The sequence below is a fragment of the Canis lupus genome, chromosome 8 (genome assembly GCF_003254725.2).
Source record: "Canis lupus dingo isolate Sandy chromosome 8, ASM325472v2, whole genome shotgun sequence".
Taxonomy (NCBI): Eukaryota; Metazoa; Chordata; class Mammalia; order Carnivora; family Canidae; genus Canis; species Canis lupus.
The window spans coordinates 13463791-13485412 of record NC_064250.1 but is presented as its reverse complement, the minus strand read 5'-3'; the positions used below and the strand labels follow the sequence as shown (position 1 = coordinate 13485412).

Below are 21622 nucleotides of genomic sequence, written 5' to 3'. Positions count from 1 at the left end.
GCAGAAGCGGGCTCCCAGGAGGAGTCCGATGCTGGACTAGATTCTGGGACCCCGAGATCACGCCCTGAGCCCAAGGCAGGCGCTAAACTGCTGAGCCAACCGCGCGTCCCGGGTAAACAAAATGTCATGTTAAATTGGTGACAAAACTCTCATCTTGGTATGTAACGTTTAGCCGACTGTCTGTTGCGTATTGCGTGGAATCTTTGCGGAAAGGAAGGCGAGACCGAACCCCGGCCCTGAGCCACCACCACTCCCGCGGGGCTCCAGCGGACCCCGCCTTCTGGGGTCTCCGATCCGGGTGCCGCCTCCCGGCCGCCCGACCGCCACCCCGGCCCCCACCCCGGCCGCCTCCCCTCCAGGCGTCCGCCGCCGCCGCGGCCAAAGACTGGGACGTCCGCCCGGCGTCCCAGAGCCGGGGACCGGACTGGGGGGTGGGGACGTCACGACGGGGGCGTGGCGTACGCAGATGAGCGGGCGCGCAGAGGCCGCTGGTCCGGCAGCGCCGGGGCCCGCGGGGCCCGCGTGGGGCGAGACGAAGGCGCCGGAGGCGGTGCGTGGGGTGGACGCAGGTGTCCGCGGGGGTGGCGCGGGGGGACGGGGTGCGGAGGCGGCGGGCGTGAAGTGACCGTGTGTAAGGAGTGGGGCGAGCGCGAGGGTGTGTGCGTCGGGGCGGGGAGCAACTCATACTTACCTGGCAGGGGAGATACCATGATCACGAAGGTGGTTTTCCCAGGGCGAGGCTTATCCATTGCACTCCGGATGTGCTGACCCCTGCGATTTCCCCAAATGTGGGAAACTCGACTGCATAATTTGTGGTAGTGGGGGACTGCGTTCGCGCTTTCCCCTGGTGATTCTGGTGGCTAAGATCAGACCTCGTTTCTGGCTGCGTGCGCCTCGGAGGCCTCGTGAGCTATTCTTTGATCTTCTTGTGGTTACGGCTTGGCCTTCGGCGCTTTTCGCGTGTTACCCGTCCCCGTGTCGTCCTTATGACCGCTCACGTCGGTGCTCACTTTCGGTTGTATTTGTATGTGGCGAGGAGTTTCCTTACTTGGGACGCCTCGGTGCTTGAGCGGTGACCGGCTCTCTCAGCAATAAAGAAATAATATCCTTTAGGAAAAAGAATTCCTTTCTTTCAGGGTTTTCGGTATCTTTGAAAAGACTCACATAACGAGAGGCAAGTCGCTTTCAGCAAATCCTCTGTGGGTTGTTTTTGTTTGCTTTTTAAAGATCTTACTTATTCAAGAAAGAGAGAGGGGCACAGACACAGGCAGAGGGAGAAGCAGGCTCCATGCCGGGAGCCCCACGCGGGACTCGATCCCAGGACTCCAGGATCAAGCCCTGGGCTGAAGGCGGCGGCGCTAAACCGCTGAGCCACCTGGGCTGCCCTGCTCCTGTGTTCTAAACCCAAACCAGGAGAACGCGTTTTCTTTCTTTTTAAGATTTTTATTTATTCTTCAGAGAGACAGACAGAGACACAGGCAATGGGAGGAGCAGGCGCCATGCAGGGAGCCCGATTTGGGACTCGATCCCGGGACTCCAGGATCTCGCCTGGGCCGAAGGCAGGCGCTAAGCCACTGAGCCACCCGAGCTGCCTTTTCTTTTCTCTTTTCTCTTCTTTCTCTTTTCTCTTCTCTTCTCTTCTCTTCTCTTCTCTTCTCTTCTCTTCTTTCTTTCTTTCTTTTCTTTCTTTCTTCTCTTTTCTTTTTCTTCTTCTTCTTCTTCCTCTTCTTCTTTTCTCCTCCTTCTCCTCCTCCTCCTTCTTTCTTCTTTCTTCTTTTTTTAAGATTTTTATTGAGAACCCCTTTTCAACTCAACACTTCTTCCTGCCCATCTTCTTTCCTGCAGAATTATTATCAAGGCTTTATCAAAACCTTCATTAGTGTGGTCCAGTGACCAGCAGTCTCAGAAGCGTCACCTGCCACCCTGGGGGCATGCTTAAGAATGCAGCATCTTAGGGACTCCTAGCCGGCACACTGGGTTAAGCCTCGGACTCTTGATACCAGCTCAGGTCGTGATCTCAGGGTCTCAGTGGAACCTGCGTAACTTTCTCCCTCTCCCTCACCCTCTGCTGCTCCCCCTGCCCCAAAGGATGCGGCATCTTAGGCTTCACCTTTGCACAACTTACCAAATCATAATCGCCGGTTTAACAAGAGTCCCGGTTGATTCTATACACGTTGACGTGTGAGAAGCAGGGATCTAACACAGTGTATATTTGGGTTTTCTGACTCTACCCACTGGGACCTAACTTCCCTGAGGGCAGGCTTTCTTGCTTATTTTGTTGACTCTTCCATTCATACTTGGCTGGAATAGCGCATGGCTATGTAATAGGCTTTTAATATACTTCATGAATTCACTTACTGATCTCAGGCTTAAAAAAGTAGATTCCAACCATGTTCCAGATTCTAGCTCTGAGCCCAGGTAAGATTAATAACACTGTATCCTTCCTACAGAGAAATCACAGAGTTGGAAACACTCACTCCTTGGTCATTTTCAACAGTAGTGTCTTTGAAGGTCATTTGCTTGGGCCCCTCCACGAGAGCTGTGAAAAAACAGTCCCTGAGCTCAGGGGGAGCATCCGCTGGTCTACACCATCAGCCCCCAACCTAGTCTCCTTCAGCCCCTTCTCGCTTTGGGAGAGTGGGAGGGATCATCTTACAGACATCAGAAAAAGGTAAGTCAGGGGTGTGCGCCTTAACTGCTCTCACACGCCTGCCTCCTGCTCGTGCATTGCTTCACCCTGGGTCAAGCTGTAGGGGAGCCAGAGCCTTATTTTGATCCTTCCGGGTCTCCAGCAGGCCCTTAGAATTAAATGGACAAAAAACAGAATAACAGGAGGAAAGCACACGGAGTTTTACGTGTACATAGAGGACCACATAGGAAAATGAAGACCCAAAGAGGTGGCTGGGTGGTTCTCCAAGGAGCCCTGGTCCCTTTTGCTTTTTATTTTGTCTGAAGACCAAGATCTGGTGCTTAATGTTCACTGATACTGGTGTGTCATCGCATCGCCAGTTTAACAAGGCTCCGCACCTATGTTATATCCATTGTTATCATTGTCTTATCTTGCCTTGGCCGGTGGGAAGCCTTTCAAGCTGGCTCTCTGGTGTGCTTGACACGCCCACATCAGTCATTGTACATTTCTTTACTTTTTGACACGGCTACACGTTCCGGGCTTGACGAGGCCCATCGAGACCCAGCCGTGGGGGCCCTTCTGGTGGCTTGGCTCCTTTGCCCCTCCTTTGGCCACCGACCTGGATTCCTTTGACAGAGGTGGCCACCACCTGGAATAGGTCAAGATTCTTTGGATCTCCTGGAGAGGCCCTGGACTCAAAGGAAGAAGAAGAGAACACCAGTGCCCAGATGGGACTCCTTGCCCCGGCTCCATGTGTTTTAACACACGGTTCAGATCCCGTCTAGTGTGTGCCACCCAAGACCACTCACCCACCCTACGCAGGTCCCACAGAGGCGCAGCAGGCCGCATCCGCATAGCCTTCCCTTGACTGAGTGTGTCGCCAGCCCTGCACCCTCAAGGACGGGGCGGGGGAGGGAGTACCTTGGAAGCCCCCCACTGCTCTCCATGACTCCCAGACAGGAAGGATCGGCCATGCTTGGGGCCCACACCTGCACTGGCTGGTCACCAAAGCCCGCTGCCCCCCCCCTCCCCCTACTTCCCCAAAGCACCAAAGCTAGGTCCCCGGGCATTCCACACCTCTGCATCTCATCGGAGATGATGGGGGCGCGCGCCCCATGAAGGTCTTAAGGTTTCCTCTTCGGTCCCTGTCTGCTGGTCTCTGTAGACGGTGACATTAGAGGCTGGGGTCTCTGGGCGACTTCCAAGCCATACCATCTTCCTGAAGGTCACCTGTTGGACTTCCGCGGCAGGGCCTCCTGAACCCGCAGAGGGTCCCCTTCAGTCCTTCTTGGTGAGCAGTGGGACTGGGACTGGGACTGGGTCGGGGAGAGAACCAGGAGGTGCCTTCCGGGAGAGGAAGGCGTGTGGGGAAACGCAGTGTCCCGGCGGAGAGACAGAACCCAAACCAAACAGGAGCCTGTGGGCTCAGAGGCCGGGGATGGCGGCGGCTGGGTCCCCGAGGCCTCAAGAGCCACAGTCCCACTGCGGTTCCGGTTCCGCTGCCAGTCCCCCCGGCATGCACTCCAGCTGCACTGGAGCCTCTGGAGTTTCCTTCCCACAGGCAGGAAGAGAACACCCCCCCCCCACCCCCCACCACCTGGCCCCGTCGCGATCTCCCCGGGGCTCTCCGGCTGGGCCTCCGTACCCTCCTCCGCAGGCCTTGTCAGTACAGCCTGAAGGGTCTGGCTCCAGGTCAGCCAGCTGGTCAGGGCCCAGCCGCCGGCGGCCCGTGGAAGGGGGTGAATTTGCGTGCGGGTCCAAGAGGGCAGCCGTCCAGCCCGCACCCACCGCACCCCCACCGCCACCGCCACCCCCACTCTCTGCGCCCTGCCTCCAGCCCTCATTGCCCGACTCCCCGGCTCTCCCTCAGCTCTAAGTCTGCGCTTTGGGGGCCAGTCTCCCCTTCCTTCCCCCCTGCCCCTTTCTGCAGGTGGAGACCCCAGCGGTCGGAGGCCGGAGAGCGGACAAGGTGGAAGTGTTGCGTGTGTCTCACCTCCCCGGGCCACACGCACACGTGCAGCAGGAGAATCGGCGCCCCGGCTGACTGCGGAGGTGCGGGTGTGGCGCGGCGTGCGAGCCGTCCCTGCTCCCTCGGCGGGAACGCTGCCCCCTCGCGGCTGCAGGGACAGGTGCAACGGCACGGGAAGCCTCGAGGGTCCTCGGGCCACCGCCGGGCCTCCCGTCGACCAGAGACCCGAAGGCGCCTCCGAGGTTCTTGCTCATCACCACGGCCAGGCCCGTGGGGGCCCCCGCGGCATCTCGCTTCGGCCAACGTCCGCCTCGACGCGAGCGCGCGGTGGGCAATGGCTTGGGAACTAGCACCCTGAGGTGTGCTAGTCCCGTCCCACCGAGTAGATCAGGCGGTCTTCTGTCTCCGTAAGTCCGTATCTTTCGGGACCTTACGAGGGGCAGGGAAGAGGGAGACAGAGCCTGCAGCAGCTGGGAGGGACGGAAGCAGGGACCGCCCCGCCCCGGGAGGTGGGGCAGGAGACCGAGGCCGAGACCGAGGTGGAGAGGGACAGTTTTCACGAACGCCCAGACGCCGGGCCGCCTCGGGGGCTGGCCGAGGGCACAAGCCCTTCGCCCACTGCTGTCTGTCTGGGGCGGGAAAGGAAAGGAGTGGAAAGGGCGCGGGGACGCGCGTGTAGGTAGGCTGCGGGAGGAAGGCGCAGGCGTGTGCCCCTGGCGACAGCGCACGCGCGGCTGAGTAGGGGGCTGTGCCCTAAAGGTTTCCCCGACTTGGGCCTGGGGGAAGACGGCGACGCCAGGCTGCCAGGGCCGGCGCGGGGCAGAGGCCGGGCGGGCGCTGCGGGGCCGTGGCTTCCCGGAGGGCGCAAAAGCGTCAGGCACCTCCTTCGAGCCGGAATCGAACCAGCGACCTAAGGATGTCCGCGCCTAGCCAGCCTACAGTCCTCCGCTCTACCCGCTGAGCTACCGAAGGGTGCGCGCTCACACGCCTGGGTCGTTAGCGTTTCTCCGGGTGACGGAGGCCACCGCCCTGGCGTGCCGCCGCCCCCGCCCCCGCCTGCCTCGGCGGCGCGGTGGGAACCGCTGCGAAGGGAGCTGCCCCCGCGCCGCCCGCCGCCCGCCGCCCGCCGCGCCGCTTTCCCCGCGGGGCAGCGAGTGCCTGCGCTCGGCAGCTGCCCGGCCGGGGCCGGCCTCCCGGGTCGACGACTGTCCGCGGCCTGGGCTCGGGCTCTCGCCCGCTGCCTCAGTTCCCCACGCGTGCGGTGGGGGAGGGAGGCCCTGACCAGCAGAGGAGGAGAGCCCCCCCCTCCCGGGACCCCGCAAGGCGCGCACCAGGTAGGCGGCTGCGACCGCCTCACTACCTGCTGGGTGTTTAAATGCCTTTGGTTCAAACTGATCCTTAGGCCAGAATGACATTTTCTGGCTATGCCGCCCGCCCTTCAAAGCCAATAGCATCCTTAAAAAAAAAAAAAAATTACATACTTATCTCCATAGAGACACAGAGAGAGGGGGGCAGAGGCACAAGCAGGCTCCATGCAGGGAGCCCGACGTGGGATTCGATCCACGGTCCCCTGGATCAAACCCTGGGCTGCAGGCGGCGCCAAACCGCTGCGCCACCGGGACTGCCCGGCCAATGGCGTCCTTGATTGATTTCTTTACTTTCGCCCCTGCGGCGAGATTTCTTATTTTTATTTTATGTATTTACTATTCCTATTGTTTAAAAAATAATAATGGGGAGTGGGAAGTGGAGGATTCAGATCAAGCCACTCCTCTGCTCAAAACCTATCAGTTGGGATCCCTGGGTGGCGCAGCGGTTTGGCGCCTGCCTTTGGCCCAGGGCGCGATCCTGGAGACCGGGGATCGAATCCCACGTCGGGCTCCCGGTGCATGGAGCCTGCTTCTCCCTCTGCCTGTGTCTCTGCCTCTCTCTCTCTCTCTCTCTGTGACTATCATGAATAAATAAATAAAATCTTAAAAAGAAAAAAAAAAAAACCTATCAGTTCAGGGGTGCCTGGCTGGATCAGTCTCTAGAGCAGGTAACTTGATCTTGGGGCGGTGAGATCGCCACTCCCCGCCCCCCACCCCCACTCCTCCGCCTATTGGGTGTGGAGCTTACTTTTTTGGTGTGATTTTTATTTATAAGTAGTCTCTGCACCCTACATGGGGCTCTAACTCACCACCCGAGATCAAGAGTCCCATATTCAGGGGGATCCCTGGGTGGCTCAGCGGTTTGGCGCCTGCCCTTGGCCCAGGGCGCGATCCTGGAGTCCCGGGATCGGGTCCCACATTGGGTTCCCTGCATGGAGCCTGCTTCTCCCCCACTCCTGTGTCTCTGCCTCTCTCACTCTCATAAATAAATAAATCTTAAAAAAAAAAAGAGTCCCATATTCAGGTGACTGAGCAAGCCAGGCACCCCCATCTAGAGCTTACTTAAACAAAATAGACACAACAAACACATAAACAAACCCTTTTGATTCACTCAGAAATAAAGTCTTAACAATGGCCTGCAAAGAGTGGAGCGGGCGCTTGAGATGCCTGGCGGTCCGTTCTGGGGAAAGGCCAGCAGCGCCACGGTCCCGGCGGGGACCCCTTACACGGGGCTGGACTCCCGAAGGGCACTACCAGAGGTGGAAGTCCAAATCAAGAGTGTCTGCCGGCGGTGCCCAAGGGGATCTCCGCAGCAGCGAGTACCTGCGGTGGATTTCCAGGCCGAACTGAGACGCCAAGAGGTGAGGCGGTTAAAGCAGTATTGGAACATCCAAATAGCTGATTTCCAAGTGGAATGAAAACACTATCCACGAAGGGGCGCCTGAATGGCTCAGTGGGTAAAGCGTCCGACTGGATTTCGGCTCATGTTATGAGCTGAGAGTCAGGAGATCGAGCCCTGTGATGGGCTCTGCGCTGAGCATGGAACTGCTTACGTTTCTCTCTCCTCCCTCTGCCCCTGCCCTTCCCCGTTCTCTTTCTTGCTCACTCGCGCTCTCTCGCGCGCTCTCTCTCTCTCTCAAAGAAGAAGGAAGGAAGGAAGGAAGGAAAGAGGGAAGGAAGGAAGGAAGGAAGGAAAGAAGGCCATAAGAAAACAGTCTGACGATGATCTACAAGACCCTCATGATCTCACCCCCACCTAGTCCCCTCTCTGACTTAATTTTGTACAATTCTTCAAGGATGCTCTGGACCCGAGGCCTCCTTGCTAGTCACACACACTCCTACCCGGGCCTTTGCTCTAGGCCGTCTCTGCGCTCTGGGTGCTTCTCCCCAGGGAGCCATGACGGACTGCCTCACCCCCTTCAAGCCTTTGCTCATACAGCACCGTCTCACTGTAACCTCTTCTGACCACCCCGCTTTTCCACAGCAACCTGCCCCCCACTCAACTCCTGATGCCCTCTCCCTCCTCAGCGTTGGCTTTTCACAGCTCCTAACCCCTCACAACCCCACTGAATTACCTAGTGTGTCCACTGGCGGTTTTCTCCCGCTCCCCCTGCCCCTTCTGCAAAATATGAGCACCAAGAGGCCCTTCTGGCACCAATTCCCGAAGCGTCTGGCACAGCCTATATACTCACCAAACAGTTGTCAAGTGGACAAACTCTCAGTGTCATCAAAGAGGAGATGAGAATATAAAAGAGGGGGAAAAGAGAGAGAGAGAGAGAGAGAGAGAGAGAATATAAAAGAGGGGGCCGGGGCCAAGAGCCAGGGTTCAGCCAGGGGGAGGTGTGGAGTTATCTTGTTGGATCAGGAAGCAGGATCTCTTAGGTTGAGAACTGCAGAACTCTCTCAGCACAGAACCACCCCTCCAGACCGTGTCCTTCGCTGAGATTTGACCAGACTCCTTGCAGCAGCACAAGGTTCTGTCCCTAAGATGGACCGCCAGCCGGAGAGATTCGTGAAACAGCTGACACGGGCCCCCAACCCCTCTTTCGGAGGGCATCTGAAGGGTGGTGGGGGAAGGACAGGGCCCATCTCCGCGTCCCCGAGGGAGGAGAGCATCCCCACTTCCCTAGCTGCCAGCTCACTAACACGGCTGCCTACCAGCAGTTACACCGACCTCCCCCATCGGGAACTTTTCGCTTCCCCGACTGGCCTGAGCCCCCTTTCCCGCGTTCTTGCTGCCAAACGGCCACATCACCTCTGCACGATTGGGAATGGAGCTCAGCTCTTTGCCCTCCCGTCACTTTCGCTATTGTCTGCTGCGATTATCTTTGACAGGGTCCAAGTCAGAAAGCGCCAGAGGGCACCGGGTGGGGCCGCCCCGAGTGGGTGCTGGGGGGCAGGAGGAGGCCGAAGGGCGCCAGCCCCCGACTGCCCGCTGGGGCTCCCGGGAGACACGCGACCCGCTGCGGTGGAAGGGCACCGTTTAACGCTTGCCTTCCTTTTCTTGCTTGCAAACTTAGCATCGTGGTTTTCCTTCCAGCGTTTACTAGATCAGGCCACTACCGCGCGTCCTGAAGAAGCGCTTTCCCTCAGAGAGACGCCGTCAATGAACATCGCCGGGGATTCTCCTTCGGGCGGCTTAGCACTGCGGGGCAGCCGGCGGAAAGGCCTTTCCTGAGTTTTCGATTGTATTTGCAAATGAGTTTCGAACACGCGAGGACACAAATGGGCTGAAACGTTCTTGGTGCCGAAAGGAAGGCGAGACCGAACCCCGGCCCTGAGCCACCACCACTCCCGCGGGGCTCCAGCGGACCCCGCCTTCTGGGGTCTCCGATCCGGGTGCCGCCTCCCGGCCGCCCGACCGCCACCCCGGCCCCCACCCCGGCCGCCTCCCCTCCAGGCGTCCGCCGCCGCCGCGGCCAAAGACTGGGACGTCCGCCCGGCGTCCCAGAGCCGGGGACCGGACTGGGGGGTGGGGACGTCACGACGGGGGCGTGGCGTACGCAGATGAGCGGGCGCGCAGAGGCCGCTGGTCCGGCAGCGCCGGGGCCCGCGGGGCCCGCGTGGGGCGAGACGAAGGCGCCGGAGGCGGTGCGTGGGGTGGACGCAGGTGTCCGCGGGGGTGGCGCGGGGGGACGGGGTGCGGAGGCGGCGGGCGTGAAGTGACCGTGTGTAAGGAGTGGGGCGAGCGCGAGGGTGTGTGCGTCGGGGCGGGGAGCAACTCATACTTACCTGGCAGGGGAGATACCATGATCACGAAGGTGGTTTTCCCAGGGCGAGGCTTATCCATTGCACTCCGGATGTGCTGACCCCTGCGATTTCCCCAAATGTGGGAAACTCGACTGCATAATTTGTGGTAGTGGGGGACTGCGTTCGCGCTTTCCCCTGGTGATTCTGGTGGCTAAGATCAGACCTCGTTTCTGGCTGCGTGCGCCTCGGAGGCCTCGTGAGCTATTCTTTGATCTTCTTGTGGTTACGGCTTGGCCTTCGGCGCTTTTCGCGTGTTACCCGTCCCCGTGTCGTCCTTATGACCGCTCACGTCGGTGCTCACTTTCGGTTGTATTTGTATGTGGCGAGGAGTTTCCTTACTTGGGACGCCTCGGTGCTTGAGCGGTGACCGGCTCTCTCAGCAATAAAGAAATAATATCCTTTAGGAAAAAGAATTCCTTTCTTTCAGGGTTTTCGGTATCTTTGAAAAGACTCACATAACGAGAGGCAAGTCGCTTTCAGCAAATCCTCTGTGGGTTGTTTTTGTTTGCTTTTTAAAGATCTTACTTATTCAAGAAAGAGAGAGGGGCACAGACACAGGCAGAGGGAGAAGCAGGCTCCATGCCGGGAGCCCCACGCGGGACTCGATCCCAGGACTCCAGGATCAAGCCCTGGGCTGAAGGCGGCGGCGCTAAACCGCTGAGCCACCTGGGCTGCCCTGCTCCTGTGTTCTAAACCCAAACCAGGAGAACGCGTTTTCTTTCTTTTTAAGATTTTTATTTATTCTTCAGAGAGACAGACAGAGACACAGGCAATGGGAGGAGCAGGCGCCATGCAGGGAGCCCGATTTGGGACTCGATCCCGGGACTCCAGGATCTCGCCTGGGCCGAAGGCAGGCGCTAAGCCACTGAGCCACCCGAGCTGCCTTTTCTTTTCTCTTTTCTCTTCTTTCTCTTTTCTCTTCTCTTCTCTTCTCTTCTCTTCTCTTCTCTTCTCTTCTTTCTTTCTTTCTTTCTTTCTTTCTTTCTTCTCTTTTCTTTTTCTTCTTCTTCTTCTTCCTCTTCTTCTTTTCTCCTCCTTCTCCTCCTCCTCCTTCTTTCTTCTTTCTTCTTTTTTAAGATTTTTATTGAGAACCCCTTTTCAACTCAACACTTCTTCCTGCCCATCTTCTTTCCTGCAGAATTATTATCAAGGCTTTATCAAAACCTTCATTAGTGTGGTCCAGTGACCAGCAGTCTCAGAAGCGTCACCTGCCACCCTGGGGGCATGCTTAAGAATGCAGCATCTTAGGGACTCCTAGCCGGCACACTGGGTTAAGCCTCGGACTCTTGATACCAGCTCAGGTCGTGATCTCAGGGTCTCAGTGGAACCTGCGTAACTTTCTCCCTCTCCCTCACCCTCTGCTGCTCCCCCTGCCCCAAAGGATGCGGCATCTTAGGCTTCACCTTTGCACAACTTACCAAATCATAATCGCCGGTTTAACAAGAGTCCCGGTTGATTCTATACACGTTGACGTGTGAGAAGCAGGGATCTAACACAGTGTATATTTGGGTTTTCTGACTCTACCCACTGGGACCTAACTTCCCTGAGGGCAGGCTTTCTTGCTTATTTTGTTGACTCTTCCATTCATACTTGGCTGGAATAGCGCATGGCTATGTAATAGGCTTTTAATATACTTCATGAATTCACTTACTGATCTCAGGCTTAAAAAAGTAGATTCCAACCATGTTCCAGATTCTAGCTCTGAGCCCAGGTAAGATTAATAACACTGTATCCTTCCTACAGAGAAATCACAGAGTTGGAAACACTCACTCCTTGGTCATTTTCAACAGTAGTGTCTTTGAAGGTCATTTGCTTGGGCCCCTCCACGAGAGCTGTGAAAAAACAGTCCCTGAGCTCAGGGGGAGCATCCGCTGGTCTACACCATCAGCCCCCAACCTAGTCTCCTTCAGCCCCTTCTCGCTTTGGGAGAGTGGGAGGGATCATCTTACAGACATCAGAAAAAGGTAAGTCAGGGGTGTGCGCCTTAACTGCTCTCACACGCCTGCCTCCTGCTCGTGCATTGCTTCACCCTGGGTCAAGCTGTAGGGGAGCCAGAGCCTTATTTTGATCCTTCCGGGTCTCCAGCAGGCCCTTAGAATTAAATGGACAAAAAACAGAATAACAGGAGGAAAGCACACGGAGTTTTACGTGTACATAGAGGACCACATAGGAAAATGAAGACCCAAAGAGGTGGCTGGGTGGTTCTCCAAGGAGCCCTGGTCCCTTTTGCTTTTTATTTTGTCTGAAGACCAAGATCTGGTGCTTAATGTTCACTGATACTGGTGTGTCATCGCATCGCCAGTTTAACAAGGCTCCGCACCTATGTTATATCCATTGTTATCATTGTCTTATCTTGCCTTGGCCGGTGGGAAGCCTTTCAAGCTGGCTCTCTGGTGTGCTTGACACGCCCACATCAGTCATTGTACATTTCTTTACTTTTTGACACGGCTACACGTTCCGGGCTTGACGAGGCCCATCGAGACCCAGCCGTGGGGGCCCTTCTGGTGGCTTGGCTCCTTTGCCCCTCCTTTGGCCACCGACCTGGATTCCTTTGACAGAGGTGGCCACCACCTGGAATAGGTCAAGATTCTTTGGATCTCCTGGAGAGGCCCTGGACTCAAAGGAAGAAGAAGAGAACACCAGTGCCCAGATGGGACTCCTTGCCCCGGCTCCATGTGTTTTAACACACGGTTCAGATCCCGTCTAGTGTGTGCCACCCAAGACCACTCACCCACCCTACGCAGGTCCCACAGAGGCGCAGCAGGCCGCATCCGCATAGCCTTCCCTTGACTGAGTGTGTCGCCAGCCCTGCACCCTCAAGGACGGGGCGGGGGAGGGAGTACCTTGGAAGCCCCCCACTGCTCTCCATGACTCCCAGACAGGAAGGATCGGCCATGCTTGGGGCCCACACCTGCACTGGCTGGTCACCAAAGCCCGCTGCCCCCCCCCCTCCCCCTACTTCCCCAAAGCACCAAAGCTAGGTCCCCGGGCATTCCACACCTCTGCATCTCATCGGAGATGATGGGGGCGCGCGCCCCATGAAGGTCTTAAGGTTTCCTCTTCGGTCCCTGTCTGCTGGTCTCTGTAGACGGTGACATTAGAGGCTGGGGTCTCTGGGCGACTTCCAAGCCATACCATCTTCCTGAAGGTCACCTGTTGGACTTCCGCGGCAGGGCCTCCTGAACCCGCAGAGGGTCCCCTTCAGTCCTTCTTGGTGAGCAGTGGGACTGGGACTGGGACTGGGTCGGGGAGAGAACCAGGAGGTGCCTTCCGGGAGAGGAAGGCGTGTGGGGAAACGCAGTGTCCCGGCGGAGAGACAGAACCCAAACCAAACAGGAGCCTGTGGGCTCAGAGGCCGGGGATGGCGGCGGCTGGGTCCCCGAGGCCTCAAGAGCCACAGTCCCACTGCGGTTCCGGTTCCGCTGCCAGTCCCCCCGGCATGCACTCCAGCTGCACTGGAGCCTCTGGAGTTTCCTTCCCACAGGCAGGAAGAGAACACCCCCCCCCCCACCCCCCACCACCTGGCCCCGTCGCGATCTCCCCGGGGCTCTCCGGCTGGGCCTCCGTACCCTCCTCCGCAGGCCTTGTCAGTACAGCCTGAAGGGTCTGGCTCCAGGTCAGCCAGCTGGTCAGGGCCCAGCCGCCGGCGGCCCGTGGAAGGGGGTGAATTTGCGTGCGGGTCCAAGAGGGCAGCCGTCCAGCCCGCACCCACCGCACCCCCACCGCCACCGCCACCCCCACTCTCTGCGCCCTGCCTCCAGCCCTCATTGCCCGACTCCCCGGCTCTCCCTCAGCTCTAAGTCTGCGCTTTGGGGGCCAGTCTCCCCTTCCTTCCCCCCTGCCCCTTTCTGCAGGTGGAGACCCCAGCGGTCGGAGGCCGGAGAGCGGACAAGGTGGAAGTGTTGCGTGTGTCTCACCTCCCCGGGCCACACGCACACGTGCAGCAGGAGAATCGGCGCCCCGGCTGACTGCGGAGGTGCGGGTGTGGCGCGGCGTGCGAGCCGTCCCTGCTCCCTCGGCGGGAACGCTGCCCCCTCGCGGCTGCAGGGACAGGTGCAACGGCACGGGAAGCCTCGAGGGTCCTCGGGCCACCGCCGGGCCTCCCGTCGACCAGAGACCCGAAGGCGCCTCCGAGGTTCTTGCTCATCACCACGGCCAGGCCCGTGGGGGCCCCCGCGGCATCTCGCTTCGGCCAACGTCCGCCTCGACGCGAGCGCGCGGTGGGCAATGGCTTGGGAACTAGCACCCTGAGGTGTGCTAGTCCCGTCCCACCGAGTAGATCAGGCGGTCTTCTGTCTCCGTAAGTCCGTATCTTTCGGGACCTTACGAGGGGCAGGGAAGAGGGAGACAGAGCCTGCAGCAGCTGGGAGGGACGGAAGCAGGGACCGCCCCGCCCCGGGAGGTGGGGCAGGAGACCGAGGCCGAGACCGAGGTGGAGAGGGACAGTTTTCACGAACGCCCAGACGCCGGGCCGCCTCGGGGGCTGGCCGAGGGCACAAGCCCTTCGCCCACTGCTGTCTGTCTGGGGCGGGAAAGGAAAGGAGTGGAAAGGGCGCGGGGACGCGCGTGTAGGTAGGCTGCGGGAGGAAGGCGCAGGCGTGTGCCCCTGGCGACAGCGCACGCGCGGCTGAGTAGGGGGCTGTGCCCTAAAGGTTTCCCCGACTTGGGCCTGGGGGAAGACGGCGACGCCAGGCTGCCAGGGCCGGCGCGGGGCAGAGGCCGGGCGGGCGCTGCGGGGCCGTGGCTTCCCGGAGGGCGCAAAAGCGTCAGGCACCTCCTTCGAGCCGGAATCGAACCAGCGACCTAAGGATGTCCGCGCCTAGCCAGCCTACAGTCCTCCGCTCTACCCGCTGAGCTACCGAAGGGTGCGCGCTCACACGCCTGGGTCGTTAGCGTTTCTCCGGGTGACGGAGGCCACCGCCCTGGCGTGCCGCCGCCCCCGCCCCCGCCTGCCTCGGCGGCGCGGTGGGAACCGCTGCGAAGGGAGCTGCCCCCGCGCCGCCCGCCGCCCGCCGCCCGCCGCGCCGCTTTCCCCGCGGGGCAGCGAGTGCCTGCGCTCGGCAGCTGCCCGGCCGGGGCCGGCCTCCCGGGTCGACGACTGTCCGCGGCCTGGGCTCGGGCTCTCGCCCGCTGCCTCAGTTCCCCACGCGTGCGGTGGGGGAGGGAGGCCCTGACCAGCAGAGGAGGAGAGCCCCCCCCTCCCGGGACCCCGCAAGGCGCGCACCAGGTAGGCGGCTGCGACCGCCTCACTACCTGCTGGGTGTTTAAATGCCTTTGGTTCAAACTGATCCTTAGGCCAGAATGACATTTTCTGGCTATGCCGCCCGCCCTTCAAAGCCAATAGCATCCTTAAAAAAAAAAAAAATTACATACTTATCTCCATAGAGACACAGAGAGAGGGGGGCAGAGGCACAAGCAGGCTCCATGCAGGGAGCCCGACGTGGGATTCGATCCACGGTCCCCTGGATCAAACCCTGGGCTGCAGGCGGCGCCAAACCGCTGCGCCACCGGGACTGCCCGGCCAATGGCGTCCTTGATTGATTTCTTTACTTTCGCCCCTGCGGCGAGATTTCTTATTTTTATTTTATGTATTTACTATTCCTATTGTTTAAAAAATAATAATGGGGAGTGGGAAGTGGAGGATTCAGATCAAGCCACTCCTCTGCTCAAAACCTATCAGTTGGGATCCCTGGGTGGCGCAGCGGTTTGGCGCCTGCCTTTGGCCCAGGGCGCGATCCTGGAGACCGGGGATCGAATCCCACGTCGGGCTCCCGGTGCATGGAGCCTGCTTCTCCCTCTGCCTGTGTCTCTGCCTCTCTCTCTCTCTCTCTCTGTGACTATCATGAATAAATAAATAAAATCTTAAAAAGAAAAAAAAAAAAAACCTATCAGTTCAGGGGTGCCTGGCTGGATCAGTCTCTAGAGCAGGTAACTTGATCTTGGGGCGGTGAGATCGCCACTCCCCGCCCCCCACCCCCACTCCTCCGCCTATTGGGTGTGGAGCTTACTTTTTTGGTGTGATTTTTATTTATAAGTAGTCTCTGCACCCTACATGGGGCTCTAACTCACCACCCGAGATCAAGAGTCCCATATTCAGGGGGATCCCTGGGTGGCTCAGCGGTTTGGCGCCTGCCCTTGGCCCAGGGCGCGATCCTGGAGTCCCGGGATCGGGTCCCACATTGGGTTCCCTGCATGGAGCCTGCTTCTCCCCCACTCCTGTGTCTCTGCCTCTCTCACTCTCATAAATAAATAAATCTTAAAAAAAAAAAGAGTCCCATATTCAGGTGACTGAGCAAGCCAGGCACCCCCATCTAGAGCTTACTTAAACAAAATAGACACAACAAACACATAAACAAACCCTTTTGATTCACTCAGAAATAAAGTCTTAACAATGGCCTGCAAAGAGTGGAGCGGGCGCTTGAGATGCCTGGCGGTCCGTTCTGGGGAAAGGCCAGCAGCGCCACGGTCCCGGCGGGGACCCCTTACACGGGGCTGGACTCCCGAAGGGCACTACCAGAGGTGGAAGTCCAAATCAAGAGTGTCTGCCGGCGGTGCCCAAGGGGATCTCCGCAGCAGCGAGTACCTGCGGTGGATTTCCAGGCCGAACTGAGACGCCAAGAGGTGAGGCGGTTAAAGCAGTATTGGAACATCCAAATAGCTGATTTCCAAGTGGAATGAAAACACTATCCACGAAGGGGCGCCTGAATGGCTCAGTGGGTAAAGCGTCCGACTGGATTTCGGCTCATGTTATGAGCTGAGAGTCAGGAGATCGAGCCCTGTGATGGGCTCTGCGCTGAGCATGGAACTGCTTACGTTTCTCTCTCCTCCCTCTGCCCCTGCCCTTCCCCGTTCTCTTTCTTGCTCACTCGCGCTCTCTCGCGCGCTCTCTCTCTCTCTCAAAGAAGAAGGAAGGAAGGAAGGAAGGAAAGAGGGAAGGAAGGAAGGAAGGAAGGAAAGAAGGCCATAAGAAAACAGTCTGACGATGATCTACAAGACCCTCATGATCTCACCCCCACCTAGTCCCCTCTCTGACTTAATTTTGTACAATTCTTCAAGGATGCTCTGGACCCGAGGCCTCCTTGCTAGTCACACACACTCCTACCCGGGCCTTTGCTCTAGGCCGTCTCTGCGCTCTGGGTGCTTCTCCCCAGGGAGCCATGACGGACTGCCTCACCCCCTTCAAGCCTTTGCTCATACAGCACCGTCTCACTGTAACCTCTTCTGACCACCCCGCTTTTCCACAGCAACCTGCCCCCCACTCAACTCCTGATGCCCTCTCCCTCCTCAGCGTTGGCTTTTCACAGCTCCTAACCCCTCACAACCCCACTGAATTACCTAGTGTGTCCACTGGCGGTTTTCTCCCGCTCCCCCTGCCCCTTCTGCAAAATATGAGCACCAAGAGGCCCTTCTGGCACCAATTCCCGAAGCGTCTGGCACAGCCTATATACTCACCAAACAGTTGTCAAGTGGACAAACTCTCAGTGTCATCAAAGAGGAGATGAGAATATAAAAGAGGGGGAAAAGAGAGAGAGAGAGAGAGAGAGAGAGAGAATATAAAAGAGGGGGCCGGGGCCAAGAGCCAGGGTTCAGCCAGGGGGAGGTGTGGAGTTATCTTGTTGGATCAGGAAGCAGGATCTCTTAGGTTGAGAACTGCAGAACTCTCTCAGCACAGAACCACCCCTCCAGACCGTGTCCTTCGCTGAGATTTGACCAGACTCCTTGCAGCAGCACAAGGTTCTGTCCCTAAGATGGACCGCCAGCCGGAGAGATTCGTGAAACAGCTGACACGGGCCCCCAACCCCTCTTTCGGAGGGCATCTGAAGGGTGGTGGGGGAAGGACAGGGCCCATCTCCGCGTCCCCGAGGGAGGAGAGCATCCCCACTTCCCTAGCTGCCAGCTCACTAACACGGCTGCCTACCAGCAGTTACACCGACCTCCCCCATCGGGAACTTTTCGCTTCCCCGACTGGCCTGAGCCCCCTTTCCCGCGTTCTTGCTGCCAAACGGCCACATCACCTCTGCACGATTGGGAATGGAGCTCAGCTCTTTGCCCTCCCGTCACTTTCGCTATTGTCTGCTGCGATTATCTTTGACAGGGTCCAAGTCAGAAAGCGCCAGAGGGCACCGGGTGGGGCCGCCCCGAGTGGGTGCTGGGGGGCAGGAGGAGGCCGAAGGGCGCCAGCCCCCGACTGCCCGCTGGGGCTCCCGGGAGACACGCGACCCGCTGCGGTGGAAGGGCACCGTTTAACGCTTGCCTTCCTTTTCTTGCTTGCAAACTTAGCATCGTGGTTTTCCTTCCAGCGTTTACTAGATCAGGCCACTACCGCGCGTCCTGAAGAAGCGCTTTCCCTCAGAGAGACGCCGTCAATGAACATCGCCGGGGATTCTCCTTCGGGCGGCTTAGCACTGCGGGGCAGCCGGCGGAAAGGCCTTTCCTGAGTTTTCGATTGTATTTGCAAATGAGTTTCGAACACGCGAGGACACAAATGGGCTGAAACGTTCTTGGTGCCGAAAGGAAGGCGAGACCGAACCCCGGCCCTGAGCCACCACCACTCCCGCGGGGCTCCAGCGGACCCCGCCTTCTGGGGTCTCCGATCCGGGTGCCGCCTCCCGGCCGCCCGGCCCCCACCCCGGCCCCCACCCCGGCCCCCACCCCGGCCGCCTCCCCTCCAGGCGTCCGCCGCCGCCGCGGCCAAAGACTGGGACGTCCGCCCGGCGTCCCAGAGCCGGGGACCGGACTGGGGGGTGGGGACGTCACGACGGGGGCGTGGCGTACGCAGATGAGCGGGCGCGCAGAGGCCGCTGGTCCGGCAGCGCCGGGGCCCGCGGGGCCCGCGTGGGGCGAGACGAAGGCGCCGGAGGCGGTGCGTGGGGTGGACGCAGGTGTCCGCGGGGGTGGCGCGGGGGGACGGGGTGCGGAGGCGGCGGGCGTGAAGTGACCGTGTGTAAGGAGTGGGGCGAGCGCGAGGGTGTGTGCGTCGGGGCGGGGAGCAACTCATACTTACCTGGCAGGGGAGATACCATGATCACGAAGGTGGTTTTCCCAGGGCGAGGCTTATCCATTGCACTCCGGATGTGCTGACCCCTGCGATTTCCCCAAATGTGGGAAACTCGACTGCATAATTTGTGGTAGTGGGGGACTGCGTTCGCGCTTTCCCCTGGCTTTTCTCGGTAGAAAGAAAGAGATGCTCGGCTCGTTTCGCGCTTTCCATCGCCTGCCCACGGTTCTCTCCCACCGGGCTCTGTACGTTTTTGTCGTTCAGTAGCCTCAGTCGCGGCAAGGCGTGAGCTTGGCCACACGGCAGCGCTTCCTCTCGCCGTTCTTCCGAGTAGCTAAGTTGAGGGCTGTGCTGTGCTGTGCTGTGCTGTGCTGTGCTGTGCTGCCAACGAGGAGTCCTCTGGAGACCTCGGTACGTCGAGCTTGAGGGCTTTCGAGCGAATGCTCGAGAGTTGCGAGAGGTACGCGGGGTGGCCGTCGAAGGCGGGCGCGGGCGGTCACGCCTACTCCAGAGAAGGTAGTTCCTGCGCCGCATCCGACAGCCAAGCCGGCCGGGTAGCGCGTTGCTGGGGAAGAATCGGGAGTCCCTTGGTACGGAGGTCAGTTTGCATTGCACGTGAGTCGCGGGCCTTTCTTTAAAGCGGTGGGAAGAGGGGCCCGGCGCCACACCGGGGGGACATACCCTGGGTTCCGGAATTGCATGCAGAATTAACAAATTTTTCCCAGTGGCTTTAGGAGGACCCGTGGGCCTGAGCCCCTCCACCGGAGGCCGCCGTAGAGTTCATCTCTACCGAGCTTTCCGGGAAGGTCTGGCACTGTCCTTCTCCTCACTCCCAAGTACGTATATATGTGTGGATACGTGTGGAGGCCGCGTAGGCCCGTCGCATGGACGGGAGACCGGGCGAGACCAGCCGGCCGTCTCAAAAAGACCTTCCAGGGACGCCCGGGTGGCTCAGCGCTTGAGCGCCTGCCTTCGGCCCAGGGCGCGATCCTGGCCCCTGCCTGGAGCCTGCTTCGGTCTCCGCCTGTGTGTCTGCCTCTCGGGGTCTCTCCTGAATGAATAGCACAGCGCGTATACTGTGTCTCATGAATAAGTAAATAAAAATCTTTTTAAAAGAATACGTGGGGGATAGATCCCAGGGTACGAATTGCATGCCTCGCCTGTCAAAAAGCCTAAAGTGTATTGTATCATCACGGGTTGTGCTGTAACTTTGCCATTACTATCTTTGCAGCAATTAGTAGTTATATTGACTCAAACCAGTACCGTTGTGAAGGTGAGAGGAAAAACTCACCAATGCGTTTACTTATTCCTAAGGTGTTTATAGTTAACGGGGATTCCTTTCTTTTATTCAAACCCCTCCAATCAAGTCGGTTTACAAAACATTTTTGGATCAAATGTAGGGCTGGAGTATCTCTGATACATACTAGTTTTACTTTAGTATTAAAAAAAAAAAAAGGTTATCAAGGAAGATGGCCCACATGTAATCTACCAGTAATCACTAATAATTGAAGTGTTGAAGTTAAATCTGACCATACCTATATACTGTGTGGAGGCCGAGAAAATCAAGGCCATTCCACCTCAAGTTTAGCGTTAGCACAAGTACAGCCATCTCAGGCCCCTGTGAATAAGAGCTGAACTCTAGAGGGAAAACCGCAGAACGCCCTTGACCGAGACAGAAAGTCCCATGTTGGAATGAAAACAGAAATTCCTCCAGCCCTTCTGAAAATCCCCTAGACCAGCCCATAAAGACCCAGCTGTAACCCACCTCGGGGTCCGAGTCCCTGCTCCGCTGTGTCGGGCACACTTGGACCCAGGCTCGAGCTTGCTAATAAACCCTCGTGTACTTTCATCGGTGTCGGCTCCTCGGTGGTTTTCTCGGATTCGCAATCTTGGGCACAACAACGGAGAGTGGGGAGTGGGATTAGTTGGAAATCTGTAACTGTAGGGAATCAGTACCTTTTCAGTTGCATTCGGTAGCAATATGTTATTCTAGGGAACTTAGGTGTCAAGTCCTTGTGAAAACCATTGTCCAGTCCTCCTGAAGTCAGTGCTGGCTGTACTTGGAAAAACTTGAATCCAACTGTTGTTTCCTTTACTTTTCTTTCACTTTGACAGCAAATAAGTGACCTCGGTGAACCTTTTCAAAAAGTGTAGCGGCCACCGCCACAGCTTTCGAAGCACTAGCCCAGGAACCGGCGTCCAGAACTGAGAAATAGACTATTACTTTATAGCCGAATTCAATTTTTGAGTTGACTCCACTAGCAGCATCTTTTTATTTATTTATTTGTTATTTTTTAAAAAGATTTTATTTATTCATTCACAAGAGACACACAGAGAGAGGCAGAGACACAGGCAGAGGGAGAAGCAGAGGTTCCCTGCAGGGAACCCGACGCGGGACTCGATCCAGGGACTCCAGGATCACACCCTGGGCCGAGGGCAGGCGCCAAACGGCTGAGCCACCCAGGCGTCCTAGTATCTTTATTTTTAAGACAAAATAAGTGGAAAGGTTTTTCAAATTTTGGAAAAAGTGGAGGGAATGACTATAGCTGATTTCATTCCTTCAAAATATTTTTCTCGGGCAGCCCGGGTGGCTCAGCGGTTTGGCGCCGCCTTCAAGCCCGGGGTGTGATTCTGGAGTCCCGGGATCGAGTCCCACGTCGGGCTCCCTGCATGGAGCCTGCTTCTCCCTCCCTGCCTGTGTCTCTGCCTGACTCTCACTGTCTCTCTGTGTGTCTCATGAATAAATGAGTAAAAGCTTTAAAAAAAAATTTTTTTTTTTCTCCTAAGGAACCCAACCACAGGATCTTGGGAATTTTCATGCAGTGTTTTCAGTGGTTTTGCCTGTTCTGTAAAACCTGAAGCCTACTGTCTGTCTACAATACCCTAGTAGTCCACCAATTTTTAATTTT

The 21622-nt window shown here is 58.0% G+C and overlaps 2 protein-coding genes and 5 non-coding genes across 7 annotated transcripts; 3 read left to right on the top strand and 4 right to left on the bottom strand.

The window, feature by feature from the left end:
- Nucleotides 1-683: 683 nt before the first annotated feature.
- On the top strand, nt 684-847 carry LOC112658144 (U1 spliceosomal RNA). Its single transcript, XR_003135544.1, has one exon. It is a non-coding gene; the product is annotated as a U1 spliceosomal RNA (small nuclear RNA).
- An 839-nt stretch (nt 848-1686) lies between these two features.
- On the bottom strand, nt 1687-6013 carry LOC118355539 (translation initiation factor IF-2-like). The gene is made up of 4 exons (XM_049113570.1): nt 5585-6013; nt 4623-5524; nt 3707-3973; nt 1687-3318 (listed from the first exon to the last, which is right to left on the bottom strand). Exons 1-3 carry the CDS (start codon nt 6011-6013, stop codon nt 3856-3858), a joined length of 1449 nt encoding a protein of 482 aa, XP_048969527.1. The 3' UTR covers nt 1687-3318; nt 3707-3855.
- TRNAY-GUA (transfer RNA tyrosine (anticodon GUA)) lies at nt 5481-5570 on the bottom strand. Its single transcript is given in 2 exon segments — nt 5481-5516; nt 5534-5570. It is a non-coding gene; the product is annotated as a tRNA-Tyr (tRNA).
- A 3676-nt stretch (nt 6014-9689) lies between the features above and the next one.
- LOC112658213 (U1 spliceosomal RNA) lies at nt 9690-9853 on the top strand. Its single transcript, XR_003135605.2, has one exon. It is a non-coding gene; the product is annotated as a U1 spliceosomal RNA (small nuclear RNA).
- Nucleotides 9854-10771: 918 nt separating this feature from the next.
- On the bottom strand, nt 10772-15023 carry LOC118355538 (translation initiation factor IF-2-like). Its single transcript, XM_049113569.1, has 4 exons — nt 14595-15023; nt 13633-14534; nt 12716-12982; nt 10772-12326 (listed from the first exon to the last, which is right to left on the bottom strand). The coding sequence occupies exons 1-3, from the start codon at nt 15021-15023 to the stop codon at nt 12865-12867; spliced, it is 1449 nt and encodes a 482-aa protein (XP_048969526.1). The 3' UTR covers nt 10772-12326; nt 12716-12864.
- On the bottom strand, nt 14491-14580 carry TRNAY-GUA (transfer RNA tyrosine (anticodon GUA)). The gene is given in 2 exon segments: nt 14491-14526; nt 14544-14580. It is a non-coding gene; the product is annotated as a tRNA-Tyr (tRNA).
- A 3688-nt stretch (nt 15024-18711) lies between the features above and the next one.
- LOC112658166 (U1 spliceosomal RNA) lies at nt 18712-18875 on the top strand. Its single transcript, XR_003135564.1, has one exon. It is a non-coding gene; the product is annotated as a U1 spliceosomal RNA (small nuclear RNA).
- The last annotated feature ends 2747 nt before the right edge of the window (nt 18876-21622 follow it).

What these genes read in the sequence shown, in the direction of transcription:
- LOC118355539 (XM_049113570.1), bottom strand. Translation starts at nt 6,013, where the DNA reads ATGTCATTCTGGCCTAAGGATCAGTTTGAACCAAAGGCATTTAAACAC. An exon ending in GAAACGCTAACGACCCAGGC is followed by an intron (nt 5,525 to 5,584) that starts GTGTGAGCGCGC and finishes TAGGCTGGCTAG; the next exon opens with GCGCGGACATCCTTAGGTCG. An exon ending in TGTGCGTGTGGCCCGGGGAG is followed by an intron (nt 3,974 to 4,622) that starts GTGAGACACACG and finishes CTCTCCCGGAAG; the next exon opens with GCACCTCCTGGTTCTCTCCC.
- LOC118355538 (XM_049113569.1), bottom strand. Translation starts at nt 15,023, where the DNA reads ATGTCATTCTGGCCTAAGGATCAGTTTGAACCAAAGGCATTTAAACAC. An exon ending in GAAACGCTAACGACCCAGGC is followed by an intron (nt 14,535 to 14,594) that starts GTGTGAGCGCGC and finishes TAGGCTGGCTAG; the next exon opens with GCGCGGACATCCTTAGGTCG. An exon ending in TGTGCGTGTGGCCCGGGGAG is followed by an intron (nt 12,983 to 13,632) that starts GTGAGACACACG and finishes CTCTCCCGGAAG; the next exon opens with GCACCTCCTGGTTCTCTCCC.